Below are 27,806 nucleotides of genomic sequence, written 5' to 3'. Positions count from 1 at the left end.
GTTCTCAGACACATCCTACCATGTTAGCTGCACACAGTAACTGCACTCCGCGCTCTCACTGTTAATAACTTTGCCGCGTCGTTAAGTATTAATTTAAGCCATTTTCGTGTTGCGCACATGTATGTTTATGATGTATCTAGTTTAGTTAGCACTTTGGATAACATTGAGAGTCCAATTGAATGTAAAAGAGGGGTTTTTCAGCGCCACAAAAGCGTTGGGAGCAAAATTTTATAAGGGAGAAAATTTGGACAGAACACCGGATCCAGTCACGACATTCCCATAGGGATCCATTATACGATTTTACTTCCGGCTACTTCCGGGTTATGGAGCCTTGGATAGTTACAAACATCGCATTTGACAGGGCGGACACCATTCATTTGAACGGCAGGCTGTCAAGTATATTTGGAGGTAAGTTGATTAAAAACCGACCTCATTTGAATTTTCAACTTTCTGTATTTTACCAGAGGTGCTTTATGATGTATATGTTGAGCTTTATTTGTATGTGCATGGCGTAATTATATATATATATATTGTCTTGGTTGACGAGGGATTATCTCTTTCTTTTAAAGCTGGTTACGCTAACTGGGAACGTATATTCGGAGGAAAGTTGATTAAAAACCGACTTCTTTTGAATTTTCAACCGTCTGTATTTTATTAGAGGTGCTTTATGATGTATATGTTGAGCTTTATTTGTATGTGCATGGCGTAATTATATATTTTGTCTTGGTTGACGAGTGATTCTTATTTTTAAAGCTGGCTATACTAACTGGGAATGTATCGCCTGTGATATATTGATTAAGTAATTATCTCTTTAAAATCTCTTTCAGAGGCCCTTTGTGACATAGATTTATCTGTGAGTATTGGAAGACAACCGGCTTTTATGTGCTTGTTAGCGCGATTTTGTAAAGTTAATGCATGGCAACCTGTTTTCTTAATATTGAAGTCTTTGATATATATGTATGTCTGTACACACACACACACACACACACACACCTATATATGTATGTGTGTGTGTACATACATACACTACTCACAAAAATTAAAGGAACAAAGTGTTCCTCTAATTTTTGTGAGCAGTATATATATTTCATGTATGTATTTTATATATTTTTTCATTTGTAAAGATTGAAAAGTGATGTCAATAAATAATAGACACAACATTTTTGTAGAAAACTAATTTAATGATTTTTTTTCTTTCAATTATTATTTTAGGTCATGTGTTGCATTTATATATGATATACATCATGCTGGTGCCTGCTAATGGTGACTACTGGATGCGACTGGTGGCTGTGGCGACTGAGGGAGACTGGTGGCTGTAGACAGTGTGGTGGGAATAAAGAGGGCAAATTCACCAATGGAGAGGAGAAAGGTATTTGGCTCTGGCCCTGTTGTTGTGACCTTTGGTGAGGAAGCCTGCTCAGTTGATTTTGCTTTCTTTGTCTGACTCTTGCTGCCAAGGTGTCCCTTGTCACTGTTGTTTACCTTCCTTTCAGCTTTGATGCACATGGATTGAATTCTCAATATTCTCAATCGCAGCCTAATGTAAGTTATCACAATTTTTTTTTTCAGCTCATGGCATGAGGGAAGGTTGCTGTGCAAACTCATAGCCTTTCTTTCCAGCTGCTCCACAACATTGGAGGATTCCTTGAGGGAATCATTCGTTGCCAAACGGAACAGCTGCTCGACATCCTTTAAGAGAGTGAAGACCTCATCCGATGGCCGGTATAATGCACCCGTTTTAAACTCTTTCATCTGCAGCAGGAAGGCACTCTGACTCTCTGTGTTGGTATTGATAGGTGCTTCAACCAATGCACACTGGCATTGGTTGCAGAGTGAGAAGCTGATGACCCTCTTCACTATGCATCCTGCCAGATGGTAAAGGACACATGACTCTGTCTTTGTGAATTCAGGTGGTGATACTTCTGTCAGCTGCTCAATACTCACAACATCAGAAGCACTGTAGCTACAGGTTCTGATGTCGAGGAAGTCTGCTAAGGGTTCTGAAGCGTCATCCATATTCTTCTTAATTTGAAAATTAATTTTTTTTTTTTTTTTTTTTTTTAAGAGCTCTCTCTGCTCTCCTTCTCATTATTTTCGTGGTCCCTGGCGCATCTGGGCCTAGTGTTGTGGCGCCACCGCTGGTTCCTGATTGGTCGGCACCCGGCTCATCCACCCCTGGATCACCTGGCCTGGATACGTCATTGTCATTTCGCCCAACCTTCCCACCTCAATTTCTCCCTGAATGTCTGTAACAATAACAAGGCATTCTTAATTTTATATGCAGTCAGTGTTTTTACATTTGCACCTGTTGTCATCTCCAAAGTAAGGGTACACTACACTCCTAAAGGGAAAAAAAAAATAACGGACATTACTGTTACATGAATCAAATCATCTGCCACAATCAGAAACTGCAATGGCATTGCCATGTGTCAACAGTCTGGTGATATCATGGAGTTGGTTCTGCTTTGCTGTTGTATACACCAGAAATGTTTAGTTATAGGTGAAAATTAAATGCATAAATAAAGCTAAATTATGAAGTAACTAACAATGAAGTAGATCGAAATTTTGTGTGTAAATCCCAGGACAATTCCTGACCTCTTGTATTTGAAGCTGAATGTATTAATATGAAAAATGTATCCTATTAGGAGTGTAGTTTATCCTTGAATTACTTGCATTAATATGAAAAATGTATCCTATTAGGAGTGTAGTTTATCCTTGAATTACTTGGCATGGGAAATGTTGTTGACAGCTGGTCTGTATCATACCCAAGTTTAACCTGGTGCAATATGTATGGTCCGTTTGAATTTTGGTTGGAGGCACACTCCTAAAGGGAAGTTTCCTCCTCTTTGGCTTCGAACGATGAATGAAAATGGTTGGGACAGCATCTGGCCTCAATTTTAATGTGTGCCCTACTTTAGTTGGCGTAAACTGGTCCTCCTCAAAGTGTTCCTGATGTTTGGTTCGCAAGATCAGTTTCCATTCTACTTAAAATTTTTAAAAAAAATTTAAAGTCATAATACCGTGACTCACATGACAGAGTTTATAGTTGTTGCTGGCCCCCTTCAATTTCAGAATTTTACAGCTGACCATTGCCGGCCATCGTTTCTGCCGGTCTTTGTCCTTCGGGAAACCATACATTCGGTAGCCCTTTTCGGACCGATTGGTGCATCCAAAAGCTGCATAACCAACCATCACGATCTCTAAAATGTTAGGTGTGAACACTGAATCATGACACCAATTTTACCTATTTAATAAAAAATATTACTGTAATATTAAATATTTTCTTTATCAAAGGGTAATACGTTATGTAATATATTACCACAGGTAAGTGTATCAAAATCTGGGCATTCTCTGGAAAAACGGTATTCTAGTTGTGGGGGAAAAAATCCATCTTGCATTTCAATATATAAATTCATTTCCAATGCTATTGCTAACACAAACATGAAACTCCAAGACATGGGAACTTTCCCTTCTGTGTAACAGTTTACATAGTTTTCAGTTGTTGCCTTACCACTCCAAATGTGAAACTAGCATTTATAAACACTATAGTGCAATGACATAATCAAACAAGTACTTAAAATACGTGATTTTATCTATTTTTACTATAAATGGAGCAATCACCGCTATCTGGTTCATGGAATACTATTACAGCGGTGCTTGTGTTTGTAACTATACACGCCTACATGAGGCACGTGACCACCCGCGGCGACATGAAAGTGTCGCAACTCTAAATATATGGCACTGGTTCAGTTATACTGCGAAGCGGTCTTTGGTGATTCGTTCGGCAACGTCACTTCCCGTTCACTAACCGAACGATTCATTTGGGCGGAGAGGGAGATGCGGGGGCGAACGATTCGTTTGAACGAATCTTTTTACTGAACGATCCGGAATGGATTCGTTTACTCAAGTGAACGACAGATCCCGTCACTAGTACCAAGTCGATGCATGACAAGCTGTATTCTTTACACCAAAATGTTTGACATATTTTACAGATCTGTATAGATTGAAAAGTGATGTTAACAAACAAACACAAATTTATAATAGAAAACTAATGTAATGGTTTTTTTTAGGTCACATTTTCAAAATCCGCTTCTGCTGGGGACTGCTGCTGGTGCCTGCTGGCTTTGGGCACGAAGCCCATTTTTCAAATAGCAAAAAAACATTAAATAAGCCTTTTATTTCATGTTTTGACGGCTGACCATTGCCATCCATTTTTTTCTGCTGTTCTTGTTCTTCCCATGCTGTACAACCAGCCATCACAGGCCACTGATCTATAAAATGTTAGGTGTAAACAACCATGACACCAGTTTCACCAATTGTTCCACAAAAATGTTTTACTTCATCAAAGGGTAATAAGTTATTGTTATACATTACACCATGTTACAGAAAATAATACAATTTTGTTCCTGTCTTGTAATCATTTTATTTGTGTTGCTTGAGTCCAAACTAAATGAAAAATGCCTCTAAAAAGGTACAGGTTTGGTTTTGCTAAATTTAGAGGCTATATTCAAAATTATATTTGTTAAACCTAATATCTTTGTGTTTCAGGTCAAACTAAGTCTATAAAATAAAAAGGAAAATGTACACACATATATATTAGAAAGTACAACAGTAAAAAAAAAGTGGAAAATAGAATTCAAAAGACCTCCAACTTTTCGGGAAACAAGTGTTTTTATATGTCAATGCGACGAAACAAACTAGGATGTGCCATTTAGAATTTAGGAACAAACGATGTCATACATGGTGTTATCTTTGATATATTACCACAGGTAGGTGAATCAAGGAAATCGAGACATTCTCTGGAAAAACAGTATTCTTGTGACAAAAGAAAAACCTAAATCATCTTGCATTTCAATGTAAAAGTCGATTTCTCGTGCAAATGCTAAAACAAACATCAAACTTTCACTGCACGTGGGAAAGTTCCTTTCTGCGTAACAGTTTACATAGTTTTCAGTTGTCGCCTTACCCTTCCAAATGTAAAACTAGCATTTAAATATATGTTATAATGCAATTAAATAATCAAACTAGTACTTAGATACGCAATTTTTTCCATTTTCCCATAAATGTCACAATTACCGCTGTCAGTTCCATTATAACCCCTACAGCGCTGCTTGTGCTTGGAACTATCCACACCCTGCTGGAACCACGTGACCACCTGCGGTGACATCAAAGAGTGTCGCGACTCTCTTTACACAGCTCTGATTTGGCCTATCCAGCATTCAGGAACCAGAAATTGATAAAAGATGTTATAACTTAAGTTTTAATTTTGGGCAAAATTTCAAACTCATTGTGTAAAATATGTAAATCAATGACCAAATTTTCATGTTTTTGGAAAAATGTTTTCTTTACACTTGGACAGAGGTGGTCAGTAACGCGTTACATGTACACCATTACATTTACTTGAGTAACTTTTTGAGAAAAATGTACTTCTAAGAGTAGTTTTACTATGCTATTCTTTTACTTTTACTCAAGTAGATTTCTAAAGAAAAAAACTACTCTTATGCCGCTACTTTGGGCTACACAAGATTCGTTACATTTTCCCTCTTTATTCTACATATTAGATTTATTATTCTTTTTGCAAGCGATGCTAAGAGTTGAGACGTGCCTGGTGTATTACCAGGGTAGCTCTACCGATTTCACCAGAGATGTTTCAACAATAGTCACATGACTCCATTATGCCAATCCCACGCAAGCTTGCTGTTCTATCCTCATGCCAGCCTATTCAATCACGTGGTGTCCGTAAGAAATGAAGTATTTGATATAGAGCGCTGCCCTCAACATGAGCTGAAAGTGCAAATTTAACCTCTCTCCCAGTTTTTATTTGGCACCGATTGACCACGGAAAACCGGAGATATGATCTTTTTAATTTCAGAATTGTAGTTATGTAGGCAGTCATAGTCTTTGGATGAATAACGCTTCAGTTTTATGCAATTTTTTTTTTTTCTCTTGTCGGAATTCAAAGATTTTTTTTTTCCTCCTTTGGCTTACTGTGGTTATGTAATGGGTTATTGTAAAGTATCATAACAGTTCAAATAGATAACTTTGTGCTTAAAAAAATAAATAAATCCAACCAAAATATAAGCAGTTACTCACAATGTTACTCATTACTTGAGTATTCTTTTCACCAAATACTTTATTTGTACTTGAGTACATTTTTTGGACAACTACTTGGGTAGTACTATTTTGAAGCTGCACTACTCGAGTAAAATTTTTGGCTACTCTACCCACCTCTGATCCTGAAGGGTTACTTTCAGTGGAAATATCACTGATATCGTGACTGCTGCTATGCATAGTCTTCTCTTGCGTTTGGGAATTTACATCACACTTACGGGTTTGGGAATGCAGTATTGATGGAGTGCTAAAAAAACCTAAAAAATGCAAATTATCCTGGCAGTTACAATTTAGAAATGACATGGTTGTTTCGATAAACTCGTCTAAAGTTTATATTCGTAAAATTACACCAAAATCCGAAAAGCTCTTCACCTGCCCTTTAACACTGGGAATTACCACTACCTCGTAGTCTGCAATGATTATTACTACTGAAGTGTGGTTTTAGTCTTACAATATTAATTTTCTAATTTTTTCTATTAAATGTTTTTAATTAACAAGCTCTTTGGTTACAATCCAACAAAATCCTCAAGTATTTTACACTACAGTACCAATTAATAAATTTCAATTTTACACATCACCATTTGTTTAAACATAGATTTACAGATTTTTGCATAGTTATTCGAAAAGAATGTACTGGTTTCATAATGCAATATTTAAATAATAAACTAACAACAACAACTATTAAATTCCCAATTACCGTACCTTGTTTCCCATCTTTTGTTTCATTTCTGATCCATCATAATACAAAGTGACAAAGAAAAAAATATGTATGCTTTATTTAACTGTAAAAAAAAACAAAAACAATACATCTGTCCCATTTATCCTTATCAGGGTCAAAACTTAACTGTACAAACTCACTTTCTGCATTGATTCAGGCAAAGATTTGTATTGTACCAACAACAGTCCAGGATAATTGTTGTTTTTTTTTGTTTGTTTTTTTGTTTTTAACCATTTTTTGTAATGAACATAATTGATTAATCCTCATGTGACACGAGACCGCTTTCAATGTCAAATGAAAAGTATGACTCTTCAAAATGTTTGGAATTTCACAAAAGGCAACATCTCTACTGCAGAGGTTGTTTGAGCTCAAAAAGCCCTGTTCCCCCTTTTACAACCTTCCCCACAACCAGGCATGCTGATGGGGACACTAGAGGATCTTGGGAGCCTGAAAAACACACAAAAATAATCAGGATAATAATATGACAATTGACTTGCCACACTTTTTTTCTCATTGGTAAAATTAGTGTGAAATTAAATTGTACGTCTAAAAATATGTCGCTGAGCGAGAGGATTGGTTACTGTTGAAGTGGTTGAAAGTTGATTTATTTATTTTTTTTAATATATATATAGATTCAGGAAGTATTTGAACTCATGTGTTCATCATTCTTTCAGGTTAGCTGGGTTTCTACACATTAACAACAATTCATACACTTATTAGAATAAGTTAATCAAACAACAATTTAATAGCATATTATTTGAATTTTCAAGGTGCATTCAGACCATCACTGGATCGATTCCAGAGATGATTTTTGTCGAGGCGTTAAATTTTGCCCGTTTCTTGATTTTGTAAACTAAAATGTACCAAAAAAATGCATTGGTCTAATGAATCAGCGCACCACACAACAAAGACTACATTTGAAATCATGCAGAGCATTTTTTTTCCATAGTGGGAAACCCCCCTAATCTGTATACTGAGTGTTTTTCCTCACCCAGCATGGTTGCCTGTTTGAGAAATTTGTAGCTGGTCTCAAAAGTCATCTGCTGCAGAGGGGACGAGTTGGACACCATAGCATGGCGATTTAGTGGTTTATACACCCCCTCAAAACACATGTAGTCCGCTACTAGTGAAAGATGTCTGGGGTCCACCTCGATACCTAGAGGAAGATTGAGGGTGGGTAGGTTCATGAACTTTGGAGGATTTTTTCATGAATGTTTGTAAGCCTACCATATACTGCAAATACATCTTTGATTTCTTTCTCTATGACTTTGAGAGCCACTTCAATCCCATATGTGTTCGCCATGGCATGAACCTCATTGGAATAAAGTCTGTTGACATCCAGGATCTGGAGGATATTGCATATGAACAGATGATTGTAATATTTTAACAATTACAATGCAAAATGTGAATGAAGGAACCGTCCACATACGTCGCTGTGCTCAAAGATTGTGTGCATGTTTATGCCCTCTGTGTTGAGAACCATTTCTTTGTCTCCAGTCTTAGTTGTGGTCTCACTCAAAAGGCATCGAGTCAATCCCATGGTCTCCATTATAACGGCATTCTGGGCCAGTGTTGACACAACTGATGACAGGTCAAAGTGCACTTTACTTACTGGCAAAGCTAGGTCCACCTGTCAATAATGGGAACAGCGAACACAGAGTTTAATGACTTAATAGGGGAATTACTTTGAAGAAATAATATGTGTTTTGGCAACAAGAAAAAAAAAAAAAAAAAAACTTACTTCACACCAGAGTTGGTCCTTCAGGTCATAGCGGTAGCCCTCTATTGCGGGGTTAGAACTCAGAACAGTGTTCACCCTCATCTCCTCTGGCAAATTATCTCCGCTGTCTTTTTTTGACATTTTCTTTTCAGTCATCAATTTTATACCCGTTGACTCCGTTTGGGACTCCTCCATAATCATATCCTCATTTTCATGTACCTCCTTCTCTTCCTCCTCTCTATCTTTAGTCTCATCTTCCTCATCACTGTCATAATCAACCTACGGAAGAAGAGAGAGTTTGATTGACAGTTAATAATGGTAATTAATGGAACTGAACATTCTGGGAGTAAAAAACTCCAGGAACTTCAGTGTTCCCCCAGAAAACTTGCAAAGCCTGGTGGTAAAAAAGCCTACCACAGCCCACCGTGTTAAAAAAAAAAACACGTTCACTTCACATGGTTGTCCATGATATTTTGAAAGCTGTATGTTTAATCTACAGTACAAGGACTTCTGCACTTTTTGTTTTGTTTTGTCTAGCTATGAGCGGCATTAGACAGCAACATAACGGGTATGCGCGCTGAGATTCCGGGCACTTCTTCTGGGGTCACCTCGGGTATGCGCGCTGAGATTCCGGGCACTTCTTATGGGGTCACCTCGGGTATGCGCACTGAGATTCCGGGCACTTCTTATGGGGTCACCTCATGATGTTTAGGGAGATGTGTCCTGATCAATCAGCTTTAAACTACTTTTTCCTTAATGAATGTATAAATCTTAGGTAATAAATGCTTTCTCTTGTTCCTGAATTGTGTGTCGTAATCTGTTCATGAAGAGAATTCAAGAACCTTTAAAAAGGAAAAATTGACTTTCTTTTCCTTCAGGCTATACCGTATTTTCTGCACTATAAAGTGCACCTTCAATGAATGGCTTTTTTTAAAACTGTTTTCATATGTAGGGCGCACTGCATTAGGAGGTGCAGTAGTAGTAATTTTTGGGGTTGCATTATGCATCCACTAGATGAAGCTGCGTTAAAGGGAATGCCATGCCATGATTAAAAAATATTGATCCATATATAAGGTGCATCGGATTATATGGCGCACAATCGAATTTTGAGAAAATTGAAGGCTTTTAGGTGTGCTTTATAGTGCGGAAAATACGTTTAAAGCTTTTTGTAACATTTTTACCCTGGCTTGGGCGCAAGAAAAGCCTGGCTTATTAAGTGCTGGGGGAAATCCTAAATATTTTTTAAAACACTATTGTACATGTGTTCATTCATTGTCATACTTCCTCCTCTTGCTTGTTTTTTCTTTTGGAATCTGATGCGTCAGCATCCCCTTCATTCCCTTGGTCATCCACTATTTTTAGCTCTGTCTCTTCCTCCCCATCATCCACCTGATAATCGAAATTTGGTAACAAAGAGAGCAGATAACACAATAAGATATTAGCAAAACACACTTTGTATTAATAATATTTAAATCTATACCCTTGTTGCATTGGCCACTCCCTCGCCATCACAGTCTTTGTCCCTCATGGTGGCCTTCCTGGTATCCACAGCAATGGATGCGAGCTTTGCGCTACGTTTTTCAATGGCTTTAAGAAGGAGATTGAAAAATCTGAGGAAAGAGTCATTGTTAGCAGAATTAGGCAGTTTGAATTACTAATGTATTGGATGAAAGGATGTTAATGGCGAACCTCGTTTCCATATAGCGCAGGATTTTTTGGGGTGTGAGCAATTGATCTTCAGCATAAATTTCAGGAGGAAGAAAGGTGAAAGTGATTTTAAATGTCCGCATCTTTGCATGAGGATAACTCTTGATACGCAGTGCCTCGACTACATCGACTTTGTGTAGTACCTGCTCTCGCAGACAGTCCAGAAAATAAGGAAGAATATACAAAGTTGCACGAAAAGCCAGAGAATTGCACACCCAAACTGAACAGCAAAAGTTTATCCATTTTCACCTCAGCCAAGCAGACTCTGGTAAGTTTCCTGCGAAGTTTCTGAGCTCTTTTTAAGGCCTTCTTGCTGTTCAACACTGGAACACTCATCATTGGGGTCTTGATGTTAGAGCTGGCCACCATTAGGATCTCTCTCAATCTAGGACAACCAACGATAACAGTTACTGACTTTTCTTTGAATGCATACATTGATAGTAGTAAAATCTTCAAATTTACTTTACCGAGGTATTCCCAATGTGACGTTCATCTCTCCTCTGCCAGCAAAATGGAAGGTGTTAAGGGTCATTTGGGTGGAAGGCTCACCAATGGACTGAGCTGCCAGCAGACCCACGGCTTCCCCTGGATCACAAAGTGATCGCTGCCACTTGTAATGCAAAAGCTGTCGAAGTCTGCCAGCAAAGAAAAACAATGTGTAGCTGAACAAATGCACTGAGAGAAAAAAAACAAAACACTGCCGAGGCCAAAACGCTAACAGAATTAAGGATGATTTCTGCACAAATATCTAAAAATACCAAATACGCAAATTTACAAAATATGCTCAGGTTTGCTCTTTTTTAGGATTAGGGTTTTACAACTACTGTACTTTCAAAGGACAGATACACTTATGTAAGCCTAAGAAAAGGTTAAGTAATGACGACAATGGCATAAAACAATCAAATCCATTAATGCATATGCATAGCATGCTTGTGTAAATATACAATGCTTTTAAAAAGTATTATCAAAAACGTGAAATTTTAACTAAAAGGTTTTCGCTAGTGGTTTACAAGCCTACAATACAGTATATTATCACATGTACCTTTCATTATCCAAACCATGTTGACATTTTGTGTCTCGATTTTCCAAATATTTCTCTGTGATGTCGTGAAAGCTTTCAGAAACCGATCCGAAGCTTACATCAGGCCGAAATAAGCCCAGGCTGGGCTCAGGACAGCGGGAGGACTTTCTTTTGTATTTTGATTGTCCAACATCATCAAGAGCCTGCCACTGTGTCATCAGCTATAGAAAGAGGAACATTGGCAATGATAATGTGTAAAGATACATTTCAGGTGCAAATGAAAAAAAAAAAAATTACGGGAATACCTCCACAACAGCCTCATTTCTGCCATTAATGTTTTCCATCTTTCCTGCTCCTTCTTCAGTCTGCCTCAGTTTGGCCATTTTCTTTTGTGAAAATAACAGGAATGCACCTATAATAGATTCCAATAAAACAGGATAGCTGTACTCAGTAATGGCAAGGATGTAAAGAATACTAAGTGTCATATTAAATGTAGACATTCGTTATACCTCTACGAGGACAAGCCACCTCTCTCTTTGCTTTCCAGCGTTGTATGGCCGAAAAATGTTGACTGGCACTTTGAGGGTCCAATCGTGCCAACACCTCATCCAAGTGTTGTGACTTCCTTATTACCTAAGGCAAGGTTTCATAGGTAACAGCTAAATTTGGAAGAATTTGCACCATTACTGTGGTTCATGAGAGAAATAATTCCAGGTTGCTAATTTGCATGATGTACCAATGCTATTAACCACCCATATATGAAAGACAAGTTGTGGTCAAAAGTTTACATACACGTGTGAAGAACATAATGTCATGGCTCTCTTGAGTTTCCAGTTATTTCTACAACTCTGATTTTTCTCTGATAGAGTGATTGGAACAGATACTTCTTTGTCACAAAAAACATTCATGAAGTTTGGTTCTTTTATGACTTTATTATGGGTGAACAGAAAAAAGTGATCCAATCTGCTGGGTCAAAAATATACATACAGCAGCGCTAATATTTGGTAACATGTCCCTTGGCCATTTTCACTTCAATTAGGCGCTTTTGGTAGCCATCCACAAGCTTCTGGCAAGCTTCTGGTTGAATCTTTAACCACTCCTCTTGACAGAATTGGTGCAGTTCAGTTAAATCTGATGGCTTTCTGACATGGACTTGTTTCTTCAGCATTGTCCACAAGTTCTCAATGGGGTTTAAGTCAGGACTTTGGGAAGGCCATTCGAAAACCTTAAATCTAGCCTGATTTAGCCATTCCATTACCACTTTTGATGTGTGTTTGGGGTCATTGTCCTGTTGGAACACCCAACTGCGCCCAAGACCCAATCTTCGGGCTGATGACGTTAGGTTATCTTGAAGAATTTGAAGATAATCCTCCTTCTTCCCATTTACTCTCTGTAAAGCACCAGTTCCACTGGCAGCAAAACAGCCCCACAGCATAATACTACCACCACCGTGCTTGACGGTAGGCATGGTGTACTTGGGGTTAAAGGCCTCACCTTTTCTCCTCCAAACATATTGCTGGGCATTGTGGCCAAACAGCTCGATTTTTGTTTTGTCTGACCACAGAACTTTCCTCCAGAAGGTCTTATCTTTGTCCATGTGATCAGCAGCAAACTTCAGTTGAGCCTTAAGGTGCCGCTTTTGGAGCAAGGGCTTCCTTGCACGGCAGCCTCTCAGTCCATGGAGATGCAAAACACGCTTGACTGTGGACACTGACACCTGTGTTCCAGCAGCTTCTAATTCTTGGCAGATCTGCTTTTTGGTGATTCTTGGTTCAATCTTCACCCTCCTGACCAATTTTCTCTCAGCAGCAGGTGATAGCTTACGTTTTCTTCCTGATCGTGGCAGTGACAAAACAGTGCCATGCACTTTATACTTACAAACAATTGTTTGCACTGTTGCTCTTGGGACCTGCAGCTGCTTTGAAATGGCTCCAAGTGACTTTCTTGACTTGTTCAAGTCAACGATTCGCTTTTTCAGATCCACGCTGAGCTCCTTTGACTTTCCCATTGTAACGTTTGTGGGCGTTTGCATCCAATGAGCCCTATTTAAATGGCCTCAGAGAAGTCAAAATTGTTAATTCGTGTTGCTGTATGTATATTTTTGAACTAGCAGATTTGATCACTTTTTCTGTTAACCCATAATAAAGTCATAAAAGAACCAAACTTCATGAATGTTTTTGTGACAAAGAAGTATCTGTTCCAATCACTCTATCGGAGAAAAATCAGAGTTGTAGTAATTACTGGAAACTCAAGAGAGCCATGACATTATGTTCTTCACAAGTGTATGTAAACTTTTGAACACAACTGTAAATTTTGCGAACACATTTTAAACACTACACCAAAACCTCTTGTACTGACAACAATAATGAATTGCAACAAAATTTGTGTGTAATATATAACTATCCCCAGTGGCCATAATATAGCACAGCGGGGCCCATCAACTACACCTTCAATGTGGCAGCCATTTTGGCCAGTGGCACACACTAATGAGTATGCACTGAATTTGACAAGGCTGCCATGTTTCATGCTCATTTGGATCCGTTAGGAAATTATAATTGGAGTATGGTCTATTTTCAACGACTGGTTGTTTACCTCAAAGTTTTCCTCTATGAAAGGAAACTGCCCTGGTTGCAGAAACTGTGTCTTGGGAATATCAAGCCCATCTTCACCATACAGGAACTGGATTACAGATCCATCACTGTCCCTCACCGTCAGATCATATTGTACCACCAGACCTTCCAGATGTTTTATGACACACCTGCAGATGATATAAATATAGATCACATTTGACTAATGACTAAAATAAACATTTGTTTCCATTTGAACTAAATGCAAGGCTTATTCACCTTTGAAGGTATCCTGATCTGGAGGTTTTTACAGCAGTATCCACTAGTCCTTCTCTGCCAGCCATGCAATGGAAGAAAAATTCCTGATGGCACCAGGAGCACAAAGTTAACGCCATCATAAAACGCTTAGTTTACAGTCATTAGTCGAAACAGACAAACACCTGTGGTTTGATGCCTGTGAGGAACCTTCCAGAAACAAAACCCCCCGCACTGGGTGCTGGGTCATAGGGCTGATAACAGGGTAATGATTTCCCAGAGGGCATCAGTGGAGGTCTACGACCCTCTAACTCAATTTGACCTAGTAGACATGAAATCTGAGACATGCACGTAAATAATAAAAGCTTGTTGGTCAACCTTTCACATTGCTTCTATCTCATTGAGAGAAGTACTGTAGATTGGGGAAATGTACCTGCATGGTGTTGACGGTGGAACCCTTGGCGCCTGACTGGACCATCAGTTGGAGGTTGTTGTCAGGAAAAGAGGTGTGAAGACCAACAGGCATACACACCTACAAAAGATTTAAGATGGATTTGCTGGAATTGTGCACTACATTACAAATTTTAGGTGAACTGGAGAAAGGTGGAGGAATTATTTTTTAATGCACCGTGAGATTTATATTACCGTAATTTCCGGACTACAAGCCGCTACTTTTCCCCCCTCATTTTGGGTCCTGCGGCGTGTGCAATGATGCGGCCAATTTGTGTATTTTTCTGACAGCCGCCAGGGGCGCTTGAGCATGGAATGTGGGAGTGAGACACGTGGAATATATGTGTGGAGGAAGACGCTAGTTTGCACTATTACCGGTAGTTTAACTTTGTGCGTTGTGCATCCGCCTTTGTGCATGAGTAGAATTAGCATACCTGCATCATGGAAAATGCTCGAAGAAATTAAATTGGCCATCCGAGTTGTATGGGAAGCTTTGATGACAAGCGGCGAGAGATCGTTTGCCAAGACTCGCCGCATGCAAAGAGCAGCTTTCGCACAGGTTTGCCGGGGGAGCCTGGCAGCGTGAAGCGCTGTGAAAGCGTCCGCCATCACCAACGGGTTTCGAAGGGGCCATTCTGCTGCGTGACGAGGCGGACAGCACGGGCTAGGAGTGAATTTGCCTCATTATGGGAGACATTGAAGGCGACAGCGAAGGAGAGACTGAGTAGGTGCGTGGCGAAGTGCATCTGAGCGTCTTCATATCCGACACTGAGGGTGAAGACTTCCATGGTTTGAATGCACAGGAGGAAGATGAAGATTGCTAACAAAGACTTTTATGTTTTTATTAACCAGCACAATTAGTGCTGCACCGCCATGCTGATGCTATGTAACTTCCGTGCCGCTGCTATATAACTGCCGTGTTTGCCGGCGCTGTTTGGAACGAAAAGTTAAGGTGTGTTAGTAAAATTTTGAAAACTGTATATTTCTTTGTCAATGTCTCTTGTTACTAAGTGGGCACACGCAGCTTGTAGGCAGGAGAGGCTTATGTATGTACAAAATTGTTTTTCCTCTAGAAATGTACTGGGTGAGGCTTGTAATCAGGGGCACCCAATCGTCCAGAAATTACGGTATGTGGACCAATGCACGTATTAATAAACAATCCTTTCAAAAGGTATAATGCTACCTTGTTAATGTCATTGTTCACTTGGTTGGCCACTTCTTTGAATTTGTGGTCAGCCATGCTGAAATCTCGCTGGTCCGGATTGAGATGAGCATTCTGCCAACGGCTCTTAGCCTCCGCCTCACCCACATCGGGGGTGAGGTTGAATGCAGCCTGCAGAGCCTGAGAAATGGAAAGACATATATTGTTATCATTACATAGATAGAACTCATTGTTAGCAACCTAGGAACTAAAGTCAACTATCACATTAACTGTTTGTGTGTAGTCCATACCTATGCCCATAGACCACGTGGAAGCACAATGGGGCCCACAAACTACACTTTTAATGTTGCAGCCATTTTGGCCAGTATCACCCACTGAGAAGGATGCACTGAATTTGACAAGGCTGCAATAGTTTCAAATATGATTGTTGCAATCTTATGTTTGCTATTTGAACGATTAAAGATGCTCAAACTCACTTTTGTACCAATCTTCAGGGATTCTTGAATAATACGTTTCCTCTTTTTGTTAGCATTTGGTTTCACCAGGATGTCCTCAACACCTTTTTTTTTTTTTTTTTAAACAACATTTTATAAAAAACATTGAAAGTAAATATTTTCATATATGCCTTCTGGAAAAGAATGGTTAGACTCACCAAGAGTGAATCCTCTGTATAACTGGAGATAAGCAGTGAAGAGTCTGGCCAGACAGCTGAGCAGTTTGCCGCTGGTCTCCCCTCCATAGAGTTCATAGCAGCAATGGACAAGCCCATATGCTGAGGCGCCATAGTGAGCTTTGTCCAGAACACCCACTAACAACTCCCCCTGACGGATCACTACCTAACAAGTAAGAGACCTTTGGTTAAATATAATTTAATACTTGGTCAGTTTACATTTCCAAAAGGTGTGGCGGGGATCGAGCATATTCACCTGTGAGTCACACATAGATTCAGGGCGATATCCTGGGACCACTCGTGGGGGAACTTGAATCCATGCTTTGCTGGGGATTTTCGATTTCCCAATGAGGTTTAAAGGCACAGCCTTTTGTGGAATAACATTAAGGAGCAGGGTAGACACAACCTATGTGGCAAGGCAATGGTTATATACCCTATGCATTCAATGCCCACTTTGAAATTCATTAAACTCACTGGAAAGTAGGGACGCAACGATACAGTTAAGTCACGGTTCGATACGATTTTCGATACAAGGGACACTGTTTTCAGTTCGATTCAATACATGTAATGCTCTGAAACACAAAATACAAGTGTTTTTTTTTTTATTTAAAAAAAAAAAAAAGTTTTTTATTTTGCTAACAAGCAAAAATAACTAACAAATTTTCTATAAAAGTGCTGAGAACAATATTTCCTGTTTGTAAAGTGAGGCGGGGACCACTTGATTGCTATTACTCTCTTAGCAGGTATGTTTACCACATGAGGAAAAACATCCTATTTGTGGTCCGAGTCCATCTGCGTTACGTACTGAATTAACAATATTTGCAGCATTATCTATAGTCACTGGTATGGATTAATTTGGCCTGCTTAACTTCCATTCAGTCATGGCTGTTTTTAATTCATCGATATAGTATATGGACTACGCGTCCCATGATCACTCAGGGCTCACGCAGCACGGGACTTGGGGGGAATTTAACGTAGCACATCTAGGTTGCTATTTGATGATATGTAGTGTGTTCGCGCGGGTGTTGTCGGGCATTAAAAAAGTTAACAAATGCCACAGAAGTCACGTCTGCTCATTACTGCACAACACCAGCATTTGACAATCGACTTTCATAAAAATGACGAGTTTGAATTAGAGAACTCTTAATTTGCCACTCATTGTTCATCATGTAACCATGAGTTAGCTCACTGTGACCCACGGTCTTGTTGTGGTCTGTTATCAAAGCAAAGTTATTTGTTGCAGCCAAGTCGGCAACAATATATTGGCGGACTTTTTTGTGCGTCTCCGTAAAGACAGACTTCGATTAATAAGTACGAGTGGAATAGCATATCAGTTTACACAGAATGCTGCCAAACAACGGATAGGCACGACATTGAAGCCGGCAAGCCGCCTCTTTAAGTATTTATCTTTCCTCACGAGCAATGATCCTCGTGCGCCACAGCTCCCACCTTTTATGCAGTTTGTGGGAGGAGTGGAGGAGGGAGGCTACTAGCGGCAAGAGTTTGTTTTTACTAGTCAAAGCTGCACCTAACATTTTAGTGGGAGTGACGACAAAAATAAATTTGGAAAATACATTTTGGGAGCTTTTCATTTGGACCGAATGTTGTTTTGCGTATTGAATCGAAGAGGGCGTATCGAACGGTTCAATATAAAACCGAGTATTGTTGCATCCTTACTGGTATATGAAGGTATATGAACCTTTTTTTAATGAGTCAAACATGGGTTCTCCCAAGTAATTATATGCCTGGTGGACCGCCAAGCTTTTCACACTACCTGCTTTCCAGTCCAAAGTTTCTGTGGCTTGAGTATAGCAGGTGGGAGCAGTTTAATTCGACCTATTTTGTCAGTCAATCCCCTGTAGACAAGTTCAGTGTACTGGTCTCTCGTAAAGAAACAGCCTCGAATGGTCATTCGTGTTCCTGAAACCATGTGGTCCTGAATGAGACCAGCCAAAGGCTTTCCATCCTATTGACCAAGATAAAGAACTAGTGTGAACATTTGCAATGAACAATAACGCTTTCATTAAGCCAATTTTGATACCTGACAAAGACCTCCCAAGTTCTGTACATGCAAAAAGTAGTAAATTATATTAAATTAAAATAAATAGACAAATAAATAGATAAATAAACTTTTCTGGCCCTATTTGAAAAAGTAATTGAAGTGGGTTTCTCTACCACTAGGGTTTGCTGTTTTTTTCTGGGAGAAACCATCCTCCTCTTTGATAAATCATAAGCTAGCCCTAACCAAAGTGTTTGCAAAGAATGCTTAACATTTGAGCCAAAATTTTCTGATTGTGTTTACAATGACAAAGGTGTGTGTGTTAATCTACCTTTGGTACAAGGTACTGTTGGTTGGTGCTGACTAATGTGTAGGCCTCCGCTCGCCCAAGTTCACTTTGAGGAAAATGAGCATTCATCTCATCTCCATCAAAGTCTGCATTATATGCTTTGCAATTGGCATAGTGGAGCCTCAGGACCTGTTTCATCGAGGTAAACCAATCTAAATTAATAATTTAATCGAGTCATATGGTAAATACTGATTGAGATTCATCTATAAATTAACAAACCTTTTCTCCAGGTAAAATGCGTGCACAGTGAGCCTGTATTGATGGTCGATGCAAGGTTGGCTGTCTGTTCAACAACAAAACATCCCCATTTTTAATATGGCGGTTCACCTGGAGAAACAAGTGTTTATGTATATCAGGTTCTCCAAAAAGAGGGAAAAACTCAGGGTTGACATACAATTTTCATTGGCATCTTGTGTGGACCTGGACAAGGCGTTAGCAGCTGCTTGGCAACTGCTTCTCTTTGTGAAAAATTGTTGGCAGTCAGGATGGTTCTCCTGCCATCCTCACTTATAACCATCGTAGCACCGGGGTGAACATTTGGCCCATTCAGGACTGCCTGACGAAGCTCCTTTACATTCCACGGCGTGACAGGCTGTGGGTACGTCAGCTTCGTGGCAAACACCTGCAAATCAAAGTAATTGAACGCCAAGAGGAAAATGGAATAAGTGGCATATGCCACATAAAAGTGGCATAAGAGCAGTATTTGCCAATAATGTATTTCCCCAAAAGATCGACTTCAATGTTTGATAAAATTATAGTTATTATAGCATACCATGGGAATTCCTATCTCATTGGTTTCGATGTACATATCAGGACAGATGACAGATCTTGCAGCATAATCAACTCTTTTGCCCATCATGTGTTTTCGGAACAATCCATCCTTTTTCTCCAGGAGCTAAAAAGGTCAAATGTACCTTAATTGCACATAAGACTTAGTTTTGTTTTTGTTTGTTTTTTTTGGGGGGGGTGGGGTGCATGTGTGTGCTTGCTTGTCCATTCTTTACATACTTGTCTGATTCCAGGGTACTTCTCGGTCATCATTTTGTCCATATCACTGTCAAAAACTATGTTGACATGAGTCTGAAGGCGAATCCAGATGTTGTAAAGTTTGTCTGTTAATGTCAGTCCAGGAATCCCCGAGAGAAGTGACTGGTCTTCCTCTTCTTTTGCCTGGGATACAAATTTAACATCCGTGAAAATAGAGGTGTCTTTTTCTTTACACGCACACAGACAATATTACCTCATCTTCTTTTGTGCCATTCTCAGCTGCTATAAGAGAAAGCAGTTTTCTTACAATTGTACTGTCCTTCATGACAGCTTGTAAATTGACCGTCTGACCATTTGTAAACATCTGGTCACCCAGGCGATTGATTGGACGATACCTGACAGAAAAATACAGAACCTATGGTCTCACATCTTTAAGCAAAATCAAGCAAAGTGTTATTTAAGTGGCTTCGTTATACCTGCATGGGGGAACCACCAGCAGCTCCAGAAAGAAGAGATCTGGAGAAAAACTTTCATGCTTTTTATTGGATCTTTGGATGTCTACCAGCCCAGAGAACAGATGCTTGAGGAAGAAACCTGAAAAGTTGTTTTGAAAAAAATTATTCAATCTCACATTTGCACTGGTTCTTGTGTAACGGTAGGACAGGAGACAGCAGCTGACACTTGCCTTACCTTCTTTTTCCCACAGTTTGTTGGTATGTTCTCTAGCAGTACTTGCAGTCAGGTAAGCCTTTTCTCCAACCACCAGGTTTTCAACTGACATATACAACCAAAATATTAAAATGGATTTATTTTGTGATGATTCTTCCACGTTGAACAGGCTAAAAGGGCAGAACAATACGGTATGCACTAGGGATGTCCCGATCCAGGTTTTTGCACTTCCGATCCGATACCGATATTGTTTTGCACTTCCGATCCGATACCGGCCTATCTGAGCATGTGTTAAAGTTTAAAGTTATTTAGCCTCCTTACTTAGTTGTCAGACTCATGTTGAAAAAGGTTTTAGTACTCTTGATAACAACTAGCCAGCTGAATTAGGCGAGTTTGAATAACACACAACAGTTGGTAACAAGAAACTGACCTGTTTATTCAGTGACAAACACAAAACATTATAAATAACAAACAGAAATGGCATAGTCAGTCAGTAAAACGTGCAAATAATATTGTAAACTGTCTTAAAAAAGCAAACCACACAAACAACCTCAGTGGAAAATCCCACAAACCCCCCAAGCTATTAGATGCTTTTAATGTTTCATGCATTAGTTACAAAAATTGTATAAAAAGCCTCTCAGGTTTAAATAAACGACTATTTCAGTATCAAGTTAACATTTTAAAACCGTAAATGAAATACTCAAGTCCCCATTCTGTATCAGCAGCTTTAAACTACATTCAATTCATTTAATTTTGCAAATCAACTGTTAAAGTTGTTAAAATTGTTCCCGCTATTCTATAATTTCCCTTCTGTCTACTTTCGACATGTGAAAGATTTAAAACTGTTTTGAAGATAGATTCAAGTCATGATTTTGCCGATTCAGGAGTATTTTAGATAAAGAGTTAATTAGGTTCGCTTGGAAGGTTCAAAACAGTCTACTAGGGAAGTCTCCTGCTTTAAGATGGCGGCTGTTTACTAACGCAACTAGTTTTCAATACTTCAATGTTGGTAACGCCGTCGAGTCTGTCATTTTGCACGTAGTTCTATATACATATGATATCTATTATCTACAGTAAAACGATGTTGACGTAGTTTGTAGCGGCTGTCAGCAGCAGTCAGGTATTCTTGTGTTTTTTTAATCCAGCGGCATGAGTTGAGCTAAAGCCGTGAGTTGAGCATTGGCGTTACCCGGGTCTATGACAAGCATGATGTTTACTCTCGGGACACAGTGCGGTCAGTTTCTCATTGCCTCCCGAAGACCGCGCTGTGTATTAGTTCCGCTTTACTTGACATATTTCAATAATCGGAATTTGGATGTTTGTGAATCGTTTTCGAATCTTCTACGGCCGAATCGCTCAAGGATGTAATGACGGCTGGGCATGTTGTACCGTGGTTCTAAGTGTTGGATGGTGTGTCTTTACTCACGAGAGATAATGGCTCGTCATCCAGGATGAATTCTTCGGCAATGACTCTTGTTATTGCCTGAGCTTTGGGACTGTTGAGTGCCAGTTTGTCACGCATAGCAAATGTTTCTGCCAGTGTTAGTTGCGTAGGACCTTTCTTTTTGTCTTCGGTTTTCTTAACATACTTCTTATATTGTTTGTGGTGGTATTTCGCTAAATGCTTGATTAATTTGGTTGTATTAAAACTTCTTACAGCTTTACCACCACGCTTGACTTTATTGTGGCATATGTTGCCCTCTGCCTCTTCGTCTTTGTCGTCCTTTAAGGTGAAATGATCCCACGCAGCTGACATTTTTACCGATAAAGTCTCTCTGTAAATTGGGAGACGGTAACGTAAATGTAGTGTGTTGAAGGTGTGCCGTAAAATGCGGACCAGATTTTAGGGAAACCGAAGCAAAAACTGGAATGGAATATGTAAATTGGTGCGCTGGAAAACCGGGACCGCACTTAAAAAAAAATTAATTAAAAAAATTGGATCGGACGTCTGGATCGGAATTTTTCCATGTTGGCCGATCCGATACCGATGTGCATTTTTTTTGCCCATATCGGCGTCCGAGCCGATATTTACATCTCTAGTATGCACAAAACCTAGATTATTAGAAATTACTTAATACTTACCCTCAATTTTTTCACTGGTTAGTGCTTGAGGTGGCATGGTGACAATCAGCTTACTATTGTGCTCATGTCGTATGGTGGACCGTTTGCACCTATAAGCACACATCTTATTAACAGATCAACAATTAAAGCACCATAAATTCTTATAGTGACAACGATTTTTTCCCCCTCGCAATTAGAACATTTTCCAGGATAAACATTTGATATACATTACCCACAGTGCGGACATTTCCGAGCTTGCATGTGTATTCTCCAGAATTCATTTATCAAACAGCTTTTCTTTTCAACAAGATGTTTTACCTGGGAAACAATGAGAAACATTTGAAAATCAGACAAACAGGGTCTTCAAATGAGATTTATTGCAGTAATTTATCAACCATCACACCGAAACATACATTTGGTTCAAAATGGAAAAACTTACACCAATCACTTGTTATTCCATACAGCAATATAAAACATTAAGTATAGAGTAGGTGTGTTTACTGACCGATTTGCCGTTTCCTGTGCCTTCAGTACCAACGATTGAATCTGTGAACTCTTTGAGCACCGCTGCAATATCGTCACCAGTGGCTTTGCCATTCTCCTCCAAAAACTAGTGTAACAGTGATCACAAAGAAATAAGATAAAGAGATTAAAATCTTATCCCACTATCTGAGAAAAAGTGTAAACATACAGTATTTGTGGAGATTAACACATTATACAACAGATGCATTATTATTAGAATAAAATCTCAAATAATTTATGCTTCTGTTTAGTTTTGCGGTTGGATTTTTGAATGAAATATATGCAAAGATTTAAGGTAAATACTTATTTGGCTGTACATATAATTATTGTAATTTTTCTCTCATTTTCTTGTTCCTCCTCCTACACTTTACATGAAAAACTAAAAAAATCTATATGAAAAGTCATTCATAAGCATTACAAAATAGGGAAACCTGAGCCTTTTTCACACACATATCCCAGTAGATTCCCGTGTAAGGTGACGCGGGATTTACTTGCGTCATTGCTTTCACACATTTAAAGATGTCCCGAGAATAACGCGGGTTGGACACTTTCACACACTTGTCCCGTGTTCCCCACTGGCGCTCTCTGTGCGGAGGTGGCTGCTGGCGCGATTTTGTAACCCGGACATTCCGTCAATTTTGGTTGGCATCGGTTGTCACAATGTTGGTCAAATCGCGTTTTGTTCCAGAGGGAGCGCTCCCGACGTCGTACCTGCAGCCAATTCAAGCTTATCAAGACTGTATTTAAGCCCAGGCAATCCAATAGAAGGGTGTCAAGATATTAACTTGCTGGGCGCCATTCAACATCTCTGCCGCCCTTGTTTTGAAATCCCCTACGTTGTGTTGGTATTTGATTGTATTTGTTTTGTTGTCTTATCGGCTCTCTGCCTACCGCTTAGGTTAGTATTTTTGATCCCCTTCGACCTACTGTCACGGACCTATTGTGATATTCCCTTTTCCGCGATCGCATGTATTTTGGTTTGTATTTAATAAACCCATGCACGCATGCCACCATTATTTTCTGCTTTGAGGTATAACCTTGTTTCCGCAGTTGCTATGGGACACAAAATAAACCACACATTTCCAAACATGGACGATGGACGCTCTTCCTCGACTCTACGATCCAGCAGCAATTTAATTTTGTTATGTTTTCAGTGTAATTTAGCTATTTCCACCTTGCTATGTCGATAATTGAGATGTCTGTTTACCGCTTTTTGTCTTACTGTGAAGAAAGCGGAAGTGACGATCGGCCCGCCATGATATTTACGTCATCAGCCATCGTGCTGTGAAACGAGAATTTAACGCTTGCTTTCACTTAAGCCTCGTCCCGGGACTTTCACGGGAATTATACTAAGACGCGACCTGTGAAATGTCCGCGTAATCTCTGTGTCAGTCGACTCGGGAAATTGTGTTCACATACAACGGCATCCCGTTTATATCTCGCGATTATCACGGTGTTTCGGCGTGTGTGAAAGGGGCTATACAATATTTTAATCTTCCTCTGTTTTTCAAGTGAATCCCATTGTTTGCGATTCTGAAAAGGAAAATGCCTTATACTGCTGGATGTTTTATATCATAAAATTAAACCTCACCTGCCCAAGAACCTCTTCTATCTGGTAAACTTGCTGCATGGCTCCATGATCCAACAACTTTAGCTGGTTCAAAAGCAGGTGGATGGCTGCCCGTGGACATGTCAACATTTGGCACACCAGACATGACCCACGAATCAACAGATAGAGTTTCTGAAAAGCAAAACATGAGCTTTTCACGAGATTAATTCCCAGAAGGGATGGTGTGGCTCAGTGGTACAGTAGTTGTCCCTGAACCCAGAGTTTGTGGTTCGATTCTCTGCCCTGATGAACTCACCTAAGTATCCTTGAGCAAGATACTGAACCCCACATTGCTCCTGGTGCTGCGTCACCAGTAGGTAGATAGCAATGTAGTGTAAAGCGCTTTGAAAGGTGGAAAAGCGCAATACAAGTATAACACCATTTACCAGAATTAAGAATGTTAATCCACCCCGGTTTGAAATTGGATGTCTGTAGGTGTGTGATTCTTACATCAAAAAATAGTGGGTTGTATACAGGTAGTGGGAGCTCAATGTGTCCCAGGTGTCCTGGACAGTTGTTGAAATCCTGGCAGCAAGTTGAACATGCCTGGTGGAACAAGAATATAACACAAAGTTTTGAATGTGATTGTCCCCAGTGAATAATACATTTTCCCCAAAAACATTTTTAATAAGTAAACATTTCCGCTTCTGTACATTTCATGGACGCCAGCTTCTTTCACACTTACTTCTTTGTTGTCTGCTGGCCCCAGGGCCAAGTCATACAGGCTATTTGGGGCCACGTTCCCAACACCATCAAGCAACCTTGGGTTGGTGATTGTTTTTACACTCAACTTCCTAGACAACAATAAAAGAGGCAATTAACTTCCAATACATGCCTGACAACTACTAGACCCCCTGGTTTGATTACTTGATCTGGATACATTACAGCAAATATATTGTGCTATTAAAATGTGACATTCGTTTTACATACTAGCGAGAGCTCCATGCATTACAAAAAGGACGAGGTAGTATCACATTAAAAAAATATATATATATATTAGTGACATGGTGTCAATGCACTCAAAAAGCTGTCTTGACATCAACTTTATAAGGCGAGGGGTAAACTGCCAATAAACAAAAAGAAGAAGAAGAAGAACTTTATAAGTGAAATTTTAGCACGAAGCCAAAAGCTAACTTTACCTTATCTCTTCGGTAGAGTACATGCCAAAAGACATTCCCTCCAACCGCCGCCATGGTACGTCCTTCCTAAATAGCATTGTTTATGATTATTCAGACTTCGGTTTGTTCATTTAACTACAAAATAAACAAAAAAGATCATAGCGAGGTTTTCTGGCCACATGCGAAATGCTGTAGTTCTGAGATATCCCACGTGCCGCGATGGGTCGGCAGACTCTCAACGGGGGGTAGGAGAATATGCATAAGTGTGATTAAGGTTTGAGAGATAGAAACCATATTAATGCAAATTAAACATTAAAACATAAAATTAATATTAAATTTTATGTGAAATCCTCTACAGCGGCGCTGTATATTATTTTATTTTTAATCGTATGGTTTCTTCCCCACCCCCGCTATCATCCGGATGGTTTCTTCCAGGCTCCCAGACTCCTTTGCACTTTTGGGTAATATGGCGGCGTCCGGGAGGCAAGTAGGGCAATTTATCTATAAAAACAACAGAATTTTGTATACTAACCTGCAATGGGCGTCATTTCAAAGGTAAGATAAATTCCATCTGTATTTCCACAGAACAGTTATCTTTTTTTTTTCGTTTGTCTTTTCTTTTTTCTTGTACGGCTGGCATCCTTTGACAGGAGGTCATTCTACTCCACTGCAACTCAATGCAGGCTACCTGATATAGTCATTTATCAATTCCTGTATTTACTGTATACCGCATATCCAGCCAATGTTTGAGAACGTTATCTGTAAAAAATAGATAGGTGACTTAGTCTGTTTAAATTTAAAGTGTGAAACATTTTGTCTTCGTTGATGTTATAGCTGTTTAAAATTTCAAGTTTCAAATAATTTGCTGAGTGCCTTTTTTTCCTCTTCTAAGGAATTTCTTCGGCGTCTCAGCTTTACGCCAACAAGCTGTAGAAGCCAACAAAGGTGAGTTAAAAAGATCAATTTAATTCCAATTAATTTGCAACCTTTTCATAATGATTTTCAATGCACCTTCTATTTATATCCTATTATGTTGTATTTGTTGGAATTGAATATGTGTAGCTTTTGTATTTCTGTCATTTAAATCTTTAAACAAATCACCAAAAGGCAGCCCATTACATTGCAAGAAGGGTTTTGTTTTGAAGTTTTTAGTTGTCTACATGAACACATGTTTGTATTTGGTGCAGCAGAGTCGTCGGAGCCAATAAGCATCCCCAGAAAGAAACTATGGTATGTCTGGCCTTTTCTGCTGTTAGAGATTGTATATCAAGGTCGCTATTAATTTTAGGGTTTTGTGGATTCTGTCACGCAAGCCAAAATCCTAAACAGACTGTATATACTATATCAGTAAAGTTTTCATACATTATTTGAAATAATCACTGCATGTAATCTTTTACTGAAAAGGAGCAAGGAGTCAGTATTGGAGGCCTTGGCTACAACTGTGCGCCGGGTGAGTTCACCAGTTGTTCTTGCCCTATTTATTCAATACTCACTTACAGTTGTGATCAAAAATCCCCCTCCCACTGTGGTGCTCCTTGGGCGAAACGCTAAAATTATTTTTTTTTTTCAATGTAAAAACTAAAAAGGTTCACTTCTGCTTCACTGTGCGCTCTACTACAGTGATGCTTTGAATGCAATGGACAAATCGTTGCAATTGTACAAAGTGTAAAATAAAATACAACAAATATGCTGCTATTTTTATTTTTCACTGTTCAAATGTTTTGTTTTGGGGTTTTTTTTGCACCAGGATCCTACAGCATATCCCTACCAATTCCAAGATGATCCTTACCTCTCTCCAAGGACCTCTCCTCAGTTTGTGAGAATCATTCACACACTTTAATAAAACAACATAAACAATACAAGATTTATACTCTGAGATGCAATGAATTGTACAACATTTGCATATTATTGCCGATCTCATTCTCCATCTCTCATAATTCTTTCTCTTTGTAGAAAATTTACTCCCTCTCTCAAGAGTCAGGAAGATCTGCAGCAAAATATTTTGTCAACACTTATCCAAAGTTCTTCACCAAAGATTTTTCTGAACCACATATACCCGTAAGAATCACGCACAGTATAGTATATTTTGACTAAAAATAGCAAAACTCAAA

General features: G+C 39.2%; 2 protein-coding genes, 1 long non-coding RNA gene and 2 other non-coding genes across 13 annotated transcripts in view; 2 read left to right on the top strand and 3 right to left on the bottom strand.

Moving 5' to 3' along the window:
* Positions 1–9: 9 nt before the first annotated feature.
* Positions 10–9,436, top strand: LOC130923845 (uncharacterized). 7 transcript variants are annotated; one of them, XR_009064798.1, is made up of 7 exons: positions 10–408; positions 828–853; positions 1,213–1,369; positions 1,459–1,542; positions 1,621–1,722; positions 1,797–1,875; positions 2,066–2,884. It is a non-coding gene; the product is annotated as an uncharacterized LOC130923845 (long non-coding RNA). The 7 variants fall into 7 exon arrangements; XR_009064797.1 differs by having other exon boundaries at positions 23–408; positions 1,494–1,542; positions 1,797–1,910; XR_009064795.1 differs by having other exon boundaries at positions 26–408; positions 1,213–1,403; positions 1,494–1,542.
* polr1a (RNA polymerase I subunit A) lies at positions 4,393–25,949 on the bottom strand. 2 transcript variants are annotated; one of them, XM_057849906.1, is made up of 37 exons: positions 25,717–25,942; positions 25,263–25,371; positions 25,028–25,123; positions 24,560–24,709; positions 22,952–23,056; positions 22,679–22,764; positions 22,468–22,556; positions 20,407–20,490; positions 20,193–20,310; positions 19,970–20,111; positions 19,738–19,899; positions 19,502–19,624; positions 19,124–19,351; positions 18,949–19,056; positions 18,712–18,858; positions 18,156–18,347; positions 16,638–16,787; positions 16,364–16,547; positions 16,188–16,270; positions 15,733–15,891; positions 14,533–14,631; positions 14,285–14,437; positions 14,124–14,206; positions 13,870–14,035; positions 11,787–11,910; positions 11,583–11,689; positions 11,299–11,498; positions 10,724–10,891; positions 10,506–10,641; positions 10,239–10,399; positions 10,030–10,159; positions 9,831–9,938; positions 8,571–8,828; positions 8,259–8,459; positions 8,057–8,174; positions 7,821–7,985; positions 4,393–7,276 (listed from the first exon to the last, which is right to left on the bottom strand). In XM_057849906.1, exons 1-37 carry the CDS (start codon positions 25,791–25,793, stop codon positions 7,176–7,178), a joined length of 5,070 nt encoding a protein of 1,689 aa, XP_057705889.1. In that variant the 5' UTR covers positions 25,794–25,942; the 3' UTR covers positions 4,393–7,175. The 2 variants fall into 2 exon arrangements, with proteins under 2 accessions (XP_057705889.1, XP_057705890.1); XM_057849907.1 differs by lacking the exons at positions 4,393–7,276; positions 7,821–7,985; positions 8,057–8,174; positions 8,259–8,459 and having other exon boundaries at positions 8,686–8,828; positions 9,809–9,938; positions 25,717–25,949.
* Positions 13,658–13,794, bottom strand: LOC130925812 (small nucleolar RNA SNORA5). The gene has a single exon (XR_009065844.1). It is a non-coding gene; the product is annotated as a small nucleolar RNA SNORA5 (small nucleolar RNA).
* Positions 15,983–16,119, bottom strand: LOC130925811 (small nucleolar RNA SNORA5). Its single transcript, XR_009065843.1, has one exon. It is a non-coding gene; the product is annotated as a small nucleolar RNA SNORA5 (small nucleolar RNA).
* The window catches only part of ptcd3 (pentatricopeptide repeat domain 3), a 15,494-nt gene continuing 13,587 nt past the window's right edge, over positions 25,900–27,806 (top strand). Inside the window, exons 1-7 of one of the 2 annotated variants that reach the window (XM_057849909.1) lie at positions 25,900–25,940; positions 26,131–26,250; positions 26,588–26,640; positions 26,886–26,925; positions 27,100–27,145; positions 27,443–27,511; positions 27,649–27,753. In XM_057849909.1, coding sequence (XP_057705892.1) covers positions 25,915–25,940; positions 26,131–26,250; positions 26,588–26,640; positions 26,886–26,925; positions 27,100–27,145; positions 27,443–27,511; positions 27,649–27,753 — 459 coding nt within the window. In that variant the 5' untranslated portion in view covers positions 25,900–25,914. Of the gene's footprint in view, positions 25,941–26,130; positions 26,251–26,587; positions 26,641–26,882; positions 26,926–27,099; positions 27,146–27,442; positions 27,512–27,648; positions 27,754–27,806 lie in introns of both variants that reach the window. The other variant, XM_057849908.1, reaches the window with a different exon arrangement.

The sequence above is a fragment of the Corythoichthys intestinalis genome, chromosome 11 (genome assembly GCF_030265065.1).
Source record: "Corythoichthys intestinalis isolate RoL2023-P3 chromosome 11, ASM3026506v1, whole genome shotgun sequence".
Classification (NCBI taxonomy): domain Eukaryota; kingdom Metazoa; phylum Chordata; class Actinopteri; order Syngnathiformes; family Syngnathidae; genus Corythoichthys; species Corythoichthys intestinalis.
Note: the sequence above shows the minus strand (reverse complement) of the source record. Positions and strands in the feature narration are given on the sequence as shown.